We start from the raw sequence: 15363 nt of genomic DNA, 5'->3' as shown, positions 1-15363 counted from the left end.
AAAAACAACTCAATTTATCAACCGTCTAAGACGAATTAGGTACTCTCCATTTAATTCCACTATTTAATTTTCGATATCTTTTCAGATACGTATTTCGACCACAACTGTGTGGTCGTCTTCAGTGTCTCGTACTTGACTCGACTTAACTCAATTTATGGGAGACAATAAGTATATCATTATTGTATTGTAGGTATTTACAATAAATTTTCAATGACGTATATTTCTCCGACGCACTGTACAATTACCAAAATTTCTACCATCTACAAAAAGGGCGACAAGCTGGATGGTAGCAACTACCGCACAATCACATTGCTGAACGCCGCCTACAAAGTACTCTCTCATATTTTATGTCGTCGAATTGCAAGCGAGTCCGTGTTGCAGTAACAGACGGGCGAGATTCATGGGCGAACGCTCTACCACGAACCAGGCGTTGGCCATACGTCAGGTATTGCAGAATTGCTACAAATACAACGTGCCCACACATCGTCAATCAATCGACTTGAAAGCCGTATATGATACAATCGGTTGAGACCAGCTATAAATGCACAAACACGGATTTCCGGATAAACTGACACAGTTGGTCATGTCGACGATGGATCGGGTGATGTGCGTAATTTCGAGTTACATTGGCATTGTCGAGTCCCTTTGAAACGCGTAGAGGATAATGTCAAGGTGATGATCTTTGTGTGCCATCTATGGTGCAGATGGAAGACAGTTCATGAAGGAGGCGAATGAACCAAGAGTTGCATCAGCTGTTGGGATGGGAGAACTATCCATCGTTCACGCCGTGAAAATCGAAAAAATGCGGAGAATCGGGCACGTAGCCAGAATGTCAGCCAATAACCCGGTGAAAATGATCCTCGATAGTGATTCGAAGGGGTACAAGAAGGCGAGGTGCATACCAAGTATTTACAATATTTTCTGCTGCACATAAATATTCAATGATAATACGATTTTCAGTGTTGTTTTATTTACTGTATTATATGGATCAATTTTAAAATTGACTACTGTCAAAACGCTTAACGTTTATACTTTATATTATTTTCTTTTTGGTGCTCATTATTCGAAGAAAAGTGAAGAGCAATCAGATACATAGAAAAATATGTTTGAAACAAACGAGAACTATTTTTAAATCAAATATGCCTTTTAAGTTGCTTCAACCACCGGAATTATTGAAACAAACATAGGCTACCAGGTTCCACAATTGCTAGCGTTCATACTTTATTTACTTAAACTTTTCTTTTTGTACATGAAAAACATCCTCATCAGCAATTTGGAAGCAAGAAAAAACTTGCTTCCATTTCATTGCTGTCTTCCAATCGGATCTGACCCAGGAATGGGCGATACCGATACGATATATCGGGAATCGATATTTTCGCTCCGATTTATCGATATTTTGTATCGATTTTTTTATATTCGATATTTGACCGTATCAATTTTTTGTTCCTGATATCGGATTTCGATTTTTTCAAAGTAAAAATATAGCACATTAGGCACAATCCGTTAAAAACAGCGAATCTTTGATGTGTGAATCGATAATCTGAAATAGGAAATCAAAGAATCCATTTTTTTTTCGGCGGTATCGATATTTTTCTGAAAAACGCCCATTCCTAAGACCCGAACTGAAGTTTTTGTTTACCTTTGCAAGAGCGAGCTAGAACACGCATAAAACATACAGGCATTTATTGTCGCGCTCTTCTCAAACGCTCAGATCTTCGCGGTGGTAACGCGCAAGCAAAGATTACACAAGATTACAAAGATTACGTACACACCAGTCAAGCAGTTTGACGAACATTGACTCCGCTCCCAAGAAAACGCTTCGGTTACTGCTTTGTTTGAACGTCTGTGAAGTTGTTCGACCAACCATTTGACAGTTGACGGTTCGGTTAGAAGAAAATAAAACGGTTTGATTTTGGTTTGAGTTGTCGGGGGTGGAGTCAAGGTTTGCTGAACATGTTTGAGCATTTGTAGTGAAGTTGCCCAAACCCCCATATATTTTTTGATGGTTGGTGCTCAAGTTTGCGCTTCGGTCGTTCGTGTTAAATAAATGTATGATTTAAACATGTTATCAGTTTGTGAATAAACATGAATATTTTTTAATCAAATGGATGAAATTTGAATCCGTGGACGGTAGTCTCTACGAAAAAGCGCTTTGCTAAGGAAATATCACCAACTTGTGAGAAAATTTTAAAACAAGATTTCGTAGCAGAAGCAACTAAGCAAGCAAGCAAAATAACTCTAACGTTAGCATAAAAGGCAATACCTGCAAAGCTTAAGAGCAAAATTAATTCACCAGGTGATGCTTTTAAAACAAAATTCAAAGCCGTGGATTCTGACGCATACGAGCGTGGGCGCAAGTTTTGCCTCTGACAGGAGCCTAGTCGCTTCCTCGGTACAGATCCCATTTACAGAAGCGAAGTATTCTTCCGATACTAGCAGGATTTGTTACGAACAATGTTAGTTCATATTTCCAAAAGTATGGGATAAGATTTTTCTGACACGTTTATAAGGGGATAATTTATTCTACTTACTTCGCGGTGGTACTTTATAGACATACCTAGAATCTGAATTTCCGATTTCTTTATACCAGGGAGAGGGGGGTTTCGACCTTTTTGAAGAACCTTATGATCAACGAGGCTTTAATTCTAGTTTCGTAATTTTTTAGATTGTAAAAATTGAAGATTTTATCTTTTATGAGAGCCATGTAGTTTATATGACTTTTATGTTTAGGGATCTCTCGATCGTTTGTGAATTTTCATTAAATTGCATAATGTCATTGGCGTATTATTTATACATAGCAATATAGAATACATATTGAACAGACCCCTACTATTTTTTTAAATTTCTTTAAATTTTAAGTTGGGTTAACAACCAGTTCTTCACCATCCGTGGGCTTCGTGGCCGTGTGATTAGCGACGTCAATCGTCTAGACGCATGTGCTGTGGAGTGTGGGTTCGATTCCCGCCCCGGTAAGGAGAAAACTTTTCGTAAAGCGAAAAGCTCTCCACTGGTCCACTGGGTGTTGTGTGAATGTCCTGTCCGTTGTCTCATGCTAGATGTTAAGTGTTCAGTCTATGCGACCTCTGGTCGAAGACGGTGATTCTGTCTTTCTATCCCCCACTAAAAGTGTGTCTTTGAACTTTTTGGAATCCACATCTATATTTTATTCGAGTTGTGGGGCTTGCCTAGGATGTGGTGGGGTTTGACAGTGGGCCCTGTTAAATTCCTATAAAAAGCTGCATGTATCCGCAAGTAGGCCCCACCAAAGCGACCATGTGCCGCTCAAAGCGCACAAGCCCAAGTCCTGGTGTTAGGTGGGACGTTTTAACAGCCCTGACACGACGGCCCTCAGACGAGACAGGAAGTTTGCGCAGGCCCAATAAGCTGCCTGTAAAACCAATAATTACGAACAATATAAGAGATAATGCGACTCGATATAATCGGCAAATACCTAGGCGACGAATAAAGGATCACGATTATAGGCTTGGGAAAAGGAACTACAAGTCGCTAGGTTTCGCAGGTTGCGACAGGATAATCTACGATGAATTACATCCCCGCAACTTCGACGTCGTGGCGCTGCAGGAGATTTGCTGGACAGGACAGAAAGTGTGGAAAAGCGGGCATCGAGCGGCTACCTTCTACCAAAGCTGTAGCACCACCAACGAGCTGGGAACCGGTTTCATAGTGCTGGGTAAGATGCGCCATCGTGTGATTGTGTGGCAGCCAATCAACGCAATGATGTGCAAGCTGAGGATGCACTGCCCACACGAGAGGAGACCCGACGACGAGAAAGAAGCGTTCTACGCACAGCTGGAGCAGACATACGATGGATGCCCACTGCGGGACGTCAAAATCGTCATCGGTGACATGAACGCACAGGTAGGAAGGGAGGAAATGTATAGACCGGTCATTGGACCGGATAGTCTGCACACCGCATCGAATGACACCGGCCAACGATGCATAAACTTCAAGGTTCCCGCGGAATGGTATCGACAAATCGACCACGTTCTAATCGACCGTAAATCCTTCTCCGACATCACGAACGTCCGCACTTACCGCAGTGCGAATATTGAATCCGACCACTACCTCGTTGTAGTATGCCTGCGCTCAAAACTCTCGACGATGTACAACACGCGGCGAAGTCGGACGCCGCGGCTTAACATTGGGCGGCTACAAGACGGTAGACTAGCCCAAGAATACGCGCAGCAGCTGGAAGTAGCACTCCCAACGGAAGAGCAGCTAGGCGCAGCATCTCTTGAAAATGGCTGGAGAGATATTCGATCCGCCATTGGTAGCACCGCAACCGCTGCACTTGGCACGGTGGCCCCGGATCAAAGAAACAACTGGTATGACGGCGAATGTAAGCAGTTAGTAGAAGAGAAGAATTCAGCATGGGCGAGATTGCTGCAACACCGCACAAGGGCGAACGAGGCACGATATAAACAGGCACGGAACAGACAAAACTCGATTTTCCGGAGGAAAAAGCGCCAGCAGGAAGATCGAGACCGTGAAGAGACGGAGCAACTGTACCGCGCTAATAACACACGAAGGTTCTATGAGAAGTTGAACCGTTCACGTAAGGGCCACGTGCCACAGTCTGATATGTGTAAGGACATAAACGGGAACCTTCTTACGAACGAGCGTGAGGTGATCCAAAGGTGGCGGCAGCACTACGAAGAGCACCTGAATGGCGATGTGGCAGACGAAGATGACGGTATGGTGATGGCCTGGGAGAATGCGCGCAGGACATAATTTTACCGGCTTCGGATCTCCAGGAAGTCCAGGAGGAGATTGGCCGGCTGAAGAACAACAAAGCCCCTGGGGTTGGCCAACTACCAGGAGAGCTATTTAAACACGGTGGTGAGGCACTGGCTAGAGCGCTGCACTGGGTCATTACCAGGATTTGGGAGGAGGAAGTATGGCCGCAGGAGTGGATGGAAGGTGTCGAGTGTCCCAAATACAAAAAGGGCAATAAGCTGGATTGTAGCAACTACCGCGCAATCACATTGCTGAAGGCCGCCTACAAGGTACTCTCCCAAATTTTATGCCGTCGACTAGCACCAATTGCAAGGGAGTTCGTGGGGCAGTACCAGGCGGGTTTTATGGGCGAACGCTCCACCATTCGCCAAATACTGTAGAAATGCCGCGAATACAACGTGCCCACACATCTATTCATCGACTTCAAAGCCGCATATGATACAATCGTTCGGGACCAGCTATGGCAGCTTATGCACGAACACGGATTTCCGGATAAACTGACACGGTTGATCAAAGCGACGATGGATCAGGTGATGTGCGTAGTTCGAGTTTCAGGGGCATTCTCGAGTCCTTTCGAAACACGCAGAGGGTTACGATAAGGTGATGGCCCTTCGTGTCTGCTATTCAACATCGCTTTGGAAGGGGTAATACGAAGAGCAGGGATTAACACGAGTGGTACAATTTTCAATAAGTCAGTCCAGCTATTTGGCTTCGCCGACGACATAGATATTATGGCACGTAACTTTGAGAAGATGGAGGAAGCCTACATCAGACTGAAAAGGAAAGCCAAGCGGATCGGACTAGTCGTCAACACGTCGAAGACGTAGTACATGATAGGAAGAGGTTCAAGAGAAGGGGGGGCCTCCTTAGCCGTGCAGTAAGACGCGCGGCTACAAAGCAAGATCATGCTGAGGGTGGCTGGGTTCGATTCCCGGTGCCGGTCTAGGCAATTTCCGGATTGGAAATTGTCTCGACTTCCCTGGGCATTAGGTATCATCGTGTTAGCCTCACGATATACGAATGCAAAATGGTAACTTGGCTAAGAAATCTCGCAGTTAATAACTGTGGAAGTGCTTAATGAACACTAAGCTGCGAGGCGGCTCTGTCCCAGTGTGGGGATGGAATGCCAATAAGAAGAAGAAGAAGGTTCAAGAGAAGACAATGTGAGCCACCCACAGCGAGTTTGCATCGGTGGTGATGAAATCGAGGTGGTAGAAGAATTTGGGCTCACTGGTGACTGCCGAAAATGATACCAGCAGAGAAATTCGGAGACGCATAGTGGCTGGAAATCGTACGTACTTTGGACTCCGCAAGACGCTCCGATCGAATAGAGTTCGCCGCCGTAGTAGTCCTCTACGGACACGAGACCTGGACGATGCTCGTGGAGGACCAACGCGCACTTGGAGTTTTCGAAAGGAAAGTACTGCGTATCATCTATGGTGGGGTGCAGATGGCGGACGGTACGTGGAGGAGACGAATGAACCACGAGTTGCATCATCTGTTGGGAGAACCATCCATCGTTCACACCGCGAAAAGCGGACTACTGCGGTAGGCCGGGCACGTAGCCAGAATGTCGGACAGTAACCCGGTGAAAATGGTTCTCGACAACGATCCGATGGGCACAAGAAAACGAGGTGCACAGCGGGCAAGGTGGATCGATCAGGTGGAAGATGACTTGCAGACCCTCCGTAGACTGCGTGGTTGGCGACGTGTAGCCATGGACCGAGCCGAATGGAAAAGACTCTTATATACCGTACAGGCCACTTCGGCCTTAGTCTGAATAAATAAATAAAATCTATATTTTATTCACGATATGCAAATCCCATCGTTTCTAATAAAACAAAATGCATGCTTGCATATGTAACGGATATAAAAAATAAGGGTCTACATTTTAGACTCATGTTGAGGAATATGTATTAACGTTCTGAAAAAAATAAAAACAGACCTATTTAACCTCGTTTAGAACATAAAAGCAAGGATGATTTAAATAATCATTACATTGGAGGCTGCCAGTTGTCTTACCGGTCAAATGCACATAATATTCAGTTGTTATGAACATTAAGAATAATATCTGAAGATTTATGCAAAATGTTGAATAAAAAATTGTAACTGTAATTGTAAAATTGTAACCACTTGACCAATATTTTTGGAGCTTTTTTGGATCTAGTAGGGACACGGCAGGTATTTTCGTCTGTTCGTCATAGTCTCGAAAACCAATAAAAAAGACGCTTTTTTGTAAAACTCATACGTACCAAATCGTAAGCTCAGGAGAAACGTTCTGCTATAGTGGAGTTCTAGCAAATGTACGTTGCTTTTGTTGGTTTTAGCCCCTACGACGATGGACGGAAATACCTGCCGTGTCCCTACCCGTTTCAATTTTCCTTCCATTCCTCGATCTCTTCCTATCTCGATGGTCCCTTCAATATCGAGATGTGGAGAGGCGACTGTAGTATGCATGTTTGAGTACGAACATGCACACGGGAAAACTGCAATTGTTTGAATGCGGTTCATGTTTTCGTGACACACCTGCGTAACGCATACAAAGTGAAATAATAGACACTTCCGAAGTGAAGGTCAAAACAAATTTCCAGTAGTCGGCCAAATGACTATGAACTATTTGTTTCCAGCTCCATATTTTGTCCTTCGTGTTGACGTGGAATGTGTTTCACAACGCAATAAAATTCATAGAACATTTAACGACGAGTACAATTTTGCAGGTTAATTTTGGAAGATTACATGGACTAAAACATTCAGGTGAAACTGCTTCTTGCGAGAATTATCGATATGCAGCTCTCCCGAGCAACACACATGTTGCACATAGATCACAGTAACTTATATGTGACCAGATTCAGTCACAGTAAAGTTGCTGCAACCAGTCTCACTTGACTTGTGCTACTCGGGCTATGCATGTTATGCCGGGAATGGGGTAAGAAACCCTATGTATGCAAAGAATCCCAAAAGTATGATTTTGGATTACAAGATGCATTTCAAACCTCGTTGGATAAATAGCGGGTACTGAAATAAATCGAATTGCTTGCAATATATTCTTGCAATTCCTGATCGTAATACCTGGTGATAAAATAATTGAGTGATACTACTTTGCCATAGCAATGAATATTAAGCAACTCAAATGGGTAAAAGTAATCAATATTCTTTATTATTGTTGGAGTGGAAATATCGAAAAAATTTGGCTAGGATTTGGGCTGAAATACTCCTCAGTGCATCTGTTCTTCCATCCTTTGCGCTTTCCACCGTCGAACTGCCATAGATTTAAAAGATTGAAGTTGATATGAAAACGCTAGAAATGCGCAGTGACTTGTAGAAAATCTTCTGATAGATAGAGAGACAGAAAACATCAATATCATTCTTCGTTTTGCACAATTTTGCGAGTCATAATGAATCACAAAAAAAGATTAGGGTTGTGATACCAATAGAGAATGTATTACTAAATTCGCTTGCAAAAAGATAAAGCTTTTTCAAGGAGAAACATTGATTTTATTGTTTTTATTTTATTGTCCTTACAAAAAAATGGCGTCTGCAATAAGAGGAGTATTAACAGTTTTCAAGGTATGGAACTGTTTTGCACCGTTCGACGATAGAGTAACTGTTTCGGCAGATATAGTTTTTTATTAGGAAGTTTTCCAAAAACATGCACATGACCTTATGGATTTAAACGCAATTGTACATTTCCACAAATCATTCGTTTTTCTAGAGTAACTGGTACGCTGAACTTTCCGCATAGCAGATTGATCATTGTTTGAAACAGTCCGACACGCGCCATTATCTAATCAGATGAACCGGCAAGAAGTTCTTCCATGATAAATTCATTGTCCAACAAGCCCTTGGGACTATTCCAATTCATCGTGTCGTACAGCTCGTTTGCACTCTGCTGAGGAGAAGAATGTCCGACCAACCAGAGTACGTTATGGAAGGCCTCAGGCAGGTGGCCACCGGGCAGGGCTTCACAGAAAAGCTCTACCGAATCGAGTTCGAATCCGGATCGAACAAGGGAGATGGCTTCATAGGCACGCTGTTCAAGGCGTTTATCCGAGAGGACGGTCGGGATGAGTTGATGGTGCTGGTTAAGATCCTCCCAGAGCACGACTTCCGTAAACGACAGTTGATAGGATTGTTTCAACGAGAGGTCATGGCCTACAATGTAATTCTCCCGATGTTCCGCCAGTTCCAGGCGGAGAAAGGTATCAACGAAGACGACAAGCAAGGATTCTGGCGAGTACCGAAATGTTACTATGCAAGTTGCGACCTGCAGAAATTGGAATCAGTGGTAATCATGGAGGACCTAAGGGAAGAGAACTTTCGCATGTGGAACAAATTGCAACCAGTTAATTTTGACCACACGCGGTTGCTTTTGGAGCAGCTCGGGATGTTCCATGCCATATCGTTCGCCATGAAGGATCAGCAACCGGAACGGTTTGCTCAACTGAAGGAACTTGGTGATCCGATGAAAGCCATAATTTGTATGGATCCTAAGAAGACCTTTTACAATGTGTTCGAGGAAATGCTTAGAAGGGCCGTCGGAGTTGTTGAAGATGGGGATGAAAACGCGAAACAGTCGTTAAATCGTTTGAAAGGAGTTGTAACAGAGTCCTACTTGGCCTGTGTGGATGGTGAAGACGCGGAACCTTACACAGTCGTTGGGCACGGTGACTGTTGGGTCAACAACATGATGTATGCGTACGAAGGCGAGGTAAATGATATTCAAAAATTTTGAATCTGAATAACATTAATTAATAATTAAATATACTATTGCAGGAACCATCTCCGAGTGACATTCGGCTGATCGATTGGCAACTGTGTCGTTACGTGTCACCTATCCTAGATTTGTCCTACTTCATCTACATCTGCACAGATAAAGAACTTCGAGCGAAACATTATGACCAACTGCTAGATGTTTACTACAAATCGTTAAGTAACTTCCTAAAAGTACTCGGTGGAGATGTAGATCGTCAATTTCCAAGGGATGCCTTCGAGGCGCAGTGGAAAAAGTACGGACGCTTTGGACTGTTGATGGGACTTACTGTGCTGCCGATGATCTGCACCGAGCGCGAGGAACTACCCAATATGGATGAATACATTGACAAGATCGAGAGTGGAGACGAAAATGTCAAGTTTGCGTACGCAGCTTCAAAGAAGGCATCCGACCTTTATCAAAAGCGGATGAGTGGAACGATCAGAGACGTGATTAGGTTTGGATATTTGTGAAATTAAAAATGTATATGTGTTCATTAGGCCTGATAGTCTGCTGTAATATTTGTATTATTCCGTAAACCGTTTAAACCGAATTTGTAAATGGGATAGTATGCCTTATGGCAATTGTATTTATTATCCAGCTTTCCACGCTTGGTAATGGCGGCTTATAGGTGTGTAAAATCAATTGTTCACTGTTCTATTTAAAATTTAGTATATTTTATTTAATATTGAGTCGTTTTTCGCGGATTTCGGGATAATTAGAGATACTATGTTCTAAATTATGAAAGAAGGCATACTAATGATAATCTTTCTTTCGAAATACAATAATTTTAACATTTATTTTCTTTACGTATGGAAATAATCAGAAATATATTTAAAAACTTTCAACAAGAAATAACTCTCAAACAACATTCGAAAGCTGTATTGGTGACGAGCGTTTTTCATTTGACTTGAGTCGCTTTCTAGTGTGCTGTCGAGTACCCATAATACTAAAACATCTTGATATTCTTCTACTTCCTCAAACATATACGCAAGAAAAAGCGTTCATGAATTCGTAAACTAACAAGTTCACGGTGTATTTTTTAGGTTACAAAAGCCACGGATTCGGGAACAATAGTCACGTTTTCTGGAACGTTCTGGAAAACGTGCCTGGTGTTCCCGAATCCATGAATTAAAACGCGTTGTATTTTTGCTGGTTCACTGGTTCGATAAACTGGCGGTATGTATTTATGCGTACACATTTTGTAGACACACTGTTTAGAATTTAGCATTATCCGACTTAATCGCAACAAGTTGCATTTGACGGGTAATGCGGTCCCATTGTTTGCTATTGAAAATTGACCCAATCGGACATTGAATTTTGGAATTATCGTTTTTTTGAATTTATTGTTTTTTTTGAAAAATTGTTTTTCCAATTCCCTATTGATATTAGTTAGGTTAGGAATGAAAAAGGATCAGTGAGTATTTATTTGAATATCAAAAATTATTAGATACTCGCAAAACTGAACACATGTTCGATGATTTAAATAAATACACGCATAGATCTAATCCCGACGTTCAAATGAGGGGAATTTTTAGCGCCAATAGTCAGTATAATCAAAGCTTATTATGTCTTTTTCGCACGCAGTTACCTTAGTGGTAATCAATTGGATGAATTTATAAAGAAGTAAACTGAGTAAGTCATTCTGTTACTATTTTAACCATTTAAAACTGTTTCTCAATTGTATGATGATGTCAATCGATTACAGATAAAAATATCGTTCTTTTGATATATTGATCTCACTCCTGTGTCATAAAATGCGTCCTTTACGAGCTTTTTGAAATTATGCCACTGACAGGGGGGATTCAGCACAAATTCAGGACGTTTTTAAATCGCTCCATTTTATTACTTAAACAATATGTACGAATGTTTAAATAAACTCAATCACTTCCAGTATACCTAAATATGCCATTCATACTGTTTTAGGTTTATTTCCTGCCAATGAGATGGTAATTTCTACAGATTTCAAAATGATTCAAACCATGATACGCTTTTCACAATTTCAAACCATGATTGGATACCCTAATAATAAAAAAATATTTTCTTAGCTTGTCACTAAGTTAACCAAAATGTTCATCGGGAGTTGATAAACGGATGATAAGCCGTGCAGACAAAATGTCATTTGACTATCATGATAACACTACAAATGTCAGCAAGAAAATACAAAGACATGTCACAAGCTCGTAATCTGAACTAAATGCTCGTAAAATCCATATATGTGAATAGTAAAAATGCATGAGCTGTACGATATAATATAAAAATGTCTTTTTCAAATTGATACTTCCCAAACGGACAGAAAAAGTCATTTTAATTACACTCAAATAGTTGACATCCAACACACAATTTAGTCGCCAGTATTTCACAAATTTGAATGTGCGAATGAGTAGGACAGTGGCGTAGCCAGAAAATTGGTCTGGGGGGGGGGTTTTCTGAACATTTTTTTTTTTCGAAAAAAAAAAAATTCTTCCAAAAATTTTGTCTCTGGGGGGGGGGTTTTAACCCCAAAACCACCCCCTTGGCTACGCCACTGGAGTAGGACGGTATGTACACCCACGGTCACATTGCCAGCTACAGGCAAATCCTGACCCAACGAATACCTTCCCAATATCCAACTCCGTGGTACTTATGAGGGTGTCGCTGAGGGAAGAGCCTCTCTTTAAGTATCACATCAACATTTCCTTCCCCTCCCCTAGTTGCGGTACAGATGGGCGTAGTACGGAGTAGTAATCCTCACGCTTTTGTAATTTTTGTCTTAGATTGAAATCAAGGAATACACCTACCTTGATTTCTGATAGCAATCTGGACAGTAATTTCAAAAGAAACATGAGTTTTACTCCACTTTCATTTTTTCATTAATTTGGAATTTGAATAATTTCTTATTTTCGTATATTTATTTCCTCAATTTTCCATATTTATATGTTCTATATTTAATTAATTTCATAATGTCATATTTTTATACTCCCATATTTTCAAATTTTGCTATTTTTTTTATCTCCATTTTTTTTATGCTTTCATAATTTCATTGTGTTGTATTTTTATGCTGCCATACACTGCTGATAAGGAACTATATTTTTGACTTATATATTTTCATATTTCTATTTATATATTTTTCAAATATGTATTCATACTATCACGTTCTCATTTTATCATTTATTCATATTTTCCTATGTTCAAATTTTTATATTTCCATTTTATCTTGTTTTCATATTTTCGTTTCTTCGTGCGTTAATCTTATATATAAAAATGAAATGGTCTGTGTTCGTATCCGCATAACTCGAAAACGGCTGGATGGATTTTTTTCATTTCTTCAGCAGAAACATTCGTTATAGTTTCCGACGGGTTTATATGATATTTCCTAATGCGAAAATTACGAGTCAAGTTGAGCAAACCGTGAATATCTAAAATTGTGATTCCTATGCGGACTTTGCATGGGCAGTTCGGAACGCACATTCTCGCCTACTGTGCAGGACAACGTCTGCCGGGTCAACTAGTATTTTTATATGTTTATGTTTTCATTTACTTATATTTTCATATATCTTTATTTTCATATATTCTTATTTTCATACATTAATTTTTTCATATACATTTATATTTTCATACTTTCGTTTTCTCATATTTTCATTTTTATAGCATGTGAATATAATAGTGCGAAAGTGTGAAGTTATTTTCATATTTCACACTTTCTTATTCTTATGCTTTCATGTGTTATATTCTCATAATTTTGCTTGTTTCAATGTTTACTTCTTATATTTCATAATTCAGTTATATAACATATTTCCATATATTCATGATTTATATTTTCATATATCCATATTGTTATATTTTGATATTTTTATTTACTATCATATTCATTATTATTTATATTTTCAAATGTTCATATTTTTTTTTATATTTTCATATTCTCATATTTTCATATATACATATTTTAATCCCTTCATATTGTCATATTTTCTAATATCTATTTTTCCACATTTTCATTAAAATATTTATTAAAAATTTTCTTTAAAAAAATACGGGAAGATCGAGAGGGCATCATTTGCCTAAGACGTTATTATCTGACAAAATTTAATACGTTCGATGATCAAACTTTAGAAAAACGGGAGGAGCTGACAAGATACAAAGGAAAGGTAACATTTTCAATACAATAGAAGAAACATATTTATTTTAATAGTTTTTACCATTTGTATTTTTATAATTTTTGACACACGGTGATCTAGTGACGCTGATTTCTTGAAGCTGAGGTCCTTCGGCCAGGGACACTGTAAACTATTTTTCAAATAATCCCGATCTAAATGTTTGTATTTCCTTTTCAGCTGAAACAAGTGTTGCTGGTGAAGTTTGTTTCACACCAAGGATCAATTTGCTCTCCTTTGATTTTCATAAATTTTAACGTTTTTTATACACTTATTCTTAATATTCCCATACATTTTCTCAAATTACTATGGAGCACCATATATTTTAAATAATCTCGCATAAACATTTATAAACAATCATCTTGTCATAAACGATTTACCTAACCAAATGACAATAATCTTCACTTTCAGAAACATTGGGTGCTGACGTAGATTCTGAAGACGCATCACACTCTAATATTACTACAATTTATTATTTCAGAAATATGCTGCAGAATGCAAACTCAATGGAATTGTTTTGCCAAAATCCATTCATTCATATTACATTCAAGAACAAAACATCACATTTTACAATATCAATACCAATAAAAATATAATATTCAAGCTTTTTCGCCAAGAAAAGCACCCCTTAATAACCCATCCAAATTCCAACTCCAGATACCTATGAAGGTCGCGCGAGTTCTCCGCATCTTCTTAAGTAGGTATCTAATCAACACTTCCCACCCAAATCCCCACTGATCGTAAGGACCTGGCCAGGTGTTGAACAAAGGGATCGTTGAATGAAAAACATGCCAAGCCCCAGGCTGTTTTTCTGGCGCATCTAACGTCCCTATCGACAGCCAACCCAGGATAGTGTGCGGTCAGATATGCTATGCTATGCTATGCTAAGTAAACTGAGTAAGTCATTCTATGTTTTAAATAATCAAAACACGATTGGCAAAACTTAGAGCGAATGTTCTTCATGAAAGTGAATATTTTATGCACTGGTACTGGTATACACTGATGTATATTTGCTAAGAGACGCTTAATTGAAAGTTTGGCCAAGGGCGCTAAGGCTCACCGCGGTTCTTGGACCAAGTAATCTTTTTCTTCTATATACATAAAACATATTTTAAGCTCTTTTTAGTGGAATGTATTCAACCGTCTAAAAGCCTATTCAGATTACGCCATTAATGACATAATAATTGGCGTTTCAGGGTAAATACGCTTTATGATGTCATTATTTACGTAATATTCCATACATTTTGCGCTGTCAAAAGATACCCGCTAAAAAGAGTCCTAAAGAATTTATTACGAACAATTATTACGAGAGAGCTTTCGTTCTAACTGGGATGCAGGGAGAAATTCAACAAAACAAAACTGACAAGCGTCACGCTCTCTTTGCCAGAGAGAAAATTCTCTCTGTTTTCATTTCGTTTCGTAGTTGACAGTCATGCTCTTTCTGTCGCAGCAGGGTCGAATGCATGTTAGATGGAAATCTTCTGAGCGCTGAAGAATAACTCGGATTGTGGTGGTTTTGTGGAAAGCATTTTATATGATGAAAAATAATGATGATAATTATATATTCTCCACTTATTCAACATGAATTGTTTAAAAAACAGATGCTCTCTAGAATTAACATGAAGTATTTAACTTAAACCTAGATTTAATAGAACAAATCGAATAAATTTTCAAAGTTCAAGGGCCAATGCGGAAGGCAATTTAAAACGTAGGAATGGTTGT

General features: G+C 39.7%; 2 protein-coding genes across 2 annotated transcripts in view; one reads left to right on the top strand and one right to left on the bottom strand.

Moving 5' to 3' along the window:
* LOC134220197 (G-patch domain and KOW motifs-containing protein-like) overlaps window positions 1-15363 on the bottom strand; it is a 128333-nt gene that overhangs the window by 69694 nt on the left and 43276 nt on the right. The window lies entirely within an intron of this gene.
* Window positions 8484-15363, top strand: part of LOC134227583 (uncharacterized) — a 33132-nt gene continuing 26252 nt past the window's right edge. The window contains exons 1-2 of the mRNA XM_062709171.1: window positions 8484-9466; window positions 9532-9977. Of these exons, the coding sequence (XP_062565155.1) occupies window positions 8660-9466; window positions 9532-9977 (1253 nt within the window). The 5' untranslated portion in view covers window positions 8484-8659. The remainder of the gene's footprint in view (window positions 9467-9531; window positions 9978-15363) is intronic.

Source organism: Armigeres subalbatus, chromosome 3 (assembly GCF_024139115.2).
Source record: "Armigeres subalbatus isolate Guangzhou_Male chromosome 3, GZ_Asu_2, whole genome shotgun sequence".
Taxonomy (NCBI): Eukaryota; Metazoa; Arthropoda; class Insecta; order Diptera; family Culicidae; genus Armigeres; species Armigeres subalbatus.
The sequence above is the reverse complement of the archived record's forward strand: the minus strand, read 5'-3'. Positions and strand labels throughout refer to the sequence as shown.